The sequence below is a fragment of the Chaetura pelagica genome, unplaced genomic scaffold (assembly GCF_000747805.2).
Source record: "Chaetura pelagica isolate M959 unplaced genomic scaffold, ChaPel_1.0 scaffold1407, whole genome shotgun sequence".
NCBI classification, from domain to species: Eukaryota; Metazoa; Chordata; class Aves; order Apodiformes; family Apodidae; genus Chaetura; species Chaetura pelagica.
In genome coordinates, this window is record NW_009953954.1 from 398,927 (window position 1) to 400,551 (window position 1,625).

At 63.4% G+C, this 1,625-nt stretch overlaps 1 protein-coding gene across 1 annotated transcript in view; it reads right to left on the reverse strand.

The window, feature by feature from the left end:
- LOC104392457 (ATP-binding cassette sub-family A member 1-like) overlaps positions 1-1,625 on the reverse strand; it is a 20,443-nt gene that overhangs the window by 12,438 nt on the left and 6,380 nt on the right. The window contains exons 17-20 of the mRNA XM_010001858.1: positions 1,349-1,409; positions 879-1,066; positions 699-741; positions 461-494 (exon numbers count right to left, since the gene is read on the reverse strand). Coding sequence (XP_010000160.1) covers positions 461-494; positions 699-741; positions 879-1,066; positions 1,349-1,409 — 326 coding nt within the window. The remainder of the gene's footprint in view (positions 1-460; positions 495-698; positions 742-878; positions 1,067-1,348; positions 1,410-1,625) is intronic.

The window sequence follows — 1,625 nt, forward strand, 5'->3', positions numbered from 1 at the left end:
TGGCCCATCAGCCCCCCCCCAGGGCACAGCCAGCCCCCCCAAACCGTCTCAGCCCCCCAGACTCCCATGGCTGCCCCCACACCAGCTTCTGTCTCTCGGAGAAGGCACCTTGACACACCCCCTGGGATTTCATGTCCCATCCCAACCCCTGGACAGAGCCAGGCTCCCCAAACCCACCACCATCCCAGCTCCTCAGCCTGGGGGACACCCCAAGTAGGAACAATGTGGCACAAATGTCCCCGAGCCCCCCATTACCCACTGCCTGCCCCCGGGGATGTGTGTCCAAAGGGATGTGTGTCCAAAGAGGTGACTGCTCGATGGATGTGTGCCCAGACAGGCACACGTCCCAGCCCAGGGGTGAACGCAGGGGGTACCCAGCAGGAGGGTCTGGGCAGCTCGGGGGTCCCAGGTCTCAGCTCCCCCATCCTTACCCAATTTCCCATGAGCTGTTTTCGTGTACCGCTTCTTGCTGGAGGCTGCTCGTCTCCTGGTGCCTGAGAGAAAAGGGAGGTGAGAGCACCAGGGTGAGACCGAGATTACAGCCTGTGACACCTCCCTGCACCCAAAGATGCTCCCAGCTGGGACCCCAGCCTTGGGAAGGGCGAGAGTCACACGGGAGGGTTGGAGACACCCCTGCTCCAAGCTGCTGAGCACCTCCCCCCGCACCAGCACCCTGGAGCTCAGCTCCAGTGCTTTACCTGCCCTGTGCAGCCTCGTCTCCTTGGCCACCCTCCGGAAGACCTGTGTGCAGCAGGGGTTGAGGTTGAACGGAGCCACCAGCACCCACCACTCTGGCCAGGCAGACCCCCAAGGTGGGCAGCCCTCAGCAGAGCTCCAAGCAGGGTGGACACCCCACAAGCCACAGCTCCTCCAGGTACCTCCTCCAGGGTGGTGTTAGAGATGTCATAGCTGGAGATGCCCAGTTGCCTCTTGTGGGTATCCAGCTTGCGGAAGAGATCCTGAGTCCCACTGTAGGGCAGGAAGAACAGCACCTCGTGCCTGCTGCTCTTGACCAGCCGGGAGCCGGGGACCAGACTCTGGATCAGCTCCGACAGCTGGGCCACACCTGGGGGGACAGGGAGTGCTGGGGACTGGAGGCAGGAGCCAGTGACTGGTACAGGAACTTGCCAAAACTGGCACAAGTCCCTGCACCCCGGTCTGGGGATCCCGGGGGAAGTTGGAGGGGAAGAAGGGGTGGGAGCCCCTTCTGCCCTGTCAGTGCAGACTGGCGAAGGGCTGAGTGTGGGGCTGGATGCACCCATGGCTGCCCCAGCCGATGGGGGGATGTGTGGGGAGCACCTGGGGGGTGATGCAGTGCTGAGGGCACAAGGAGGGATGGGACCCTCACCCCTGTTTCTGATCACGTGGCCCTGGCCCTTATTGATGCTTTCGTCCAAGTTTCTGCTGTCCTGTAAGAAAGAGTGGCCAGAGCCTGGCACCCTGGGCACGACCCGGTCCCAAGCCTGGGGCTCAGAGCTCCCCCCACATCTGACAACCCTTTTGGGTGCTGTTCAGCGGGGCTGAGGGTTTCACCTTTTTGGTGGGGACGGGGACGACGCTGCCGCCCATCCCGGCCGCCTTCCCCATCACCACGGTGAGGCGGTATCCAGCTCCCAGCCGGGACT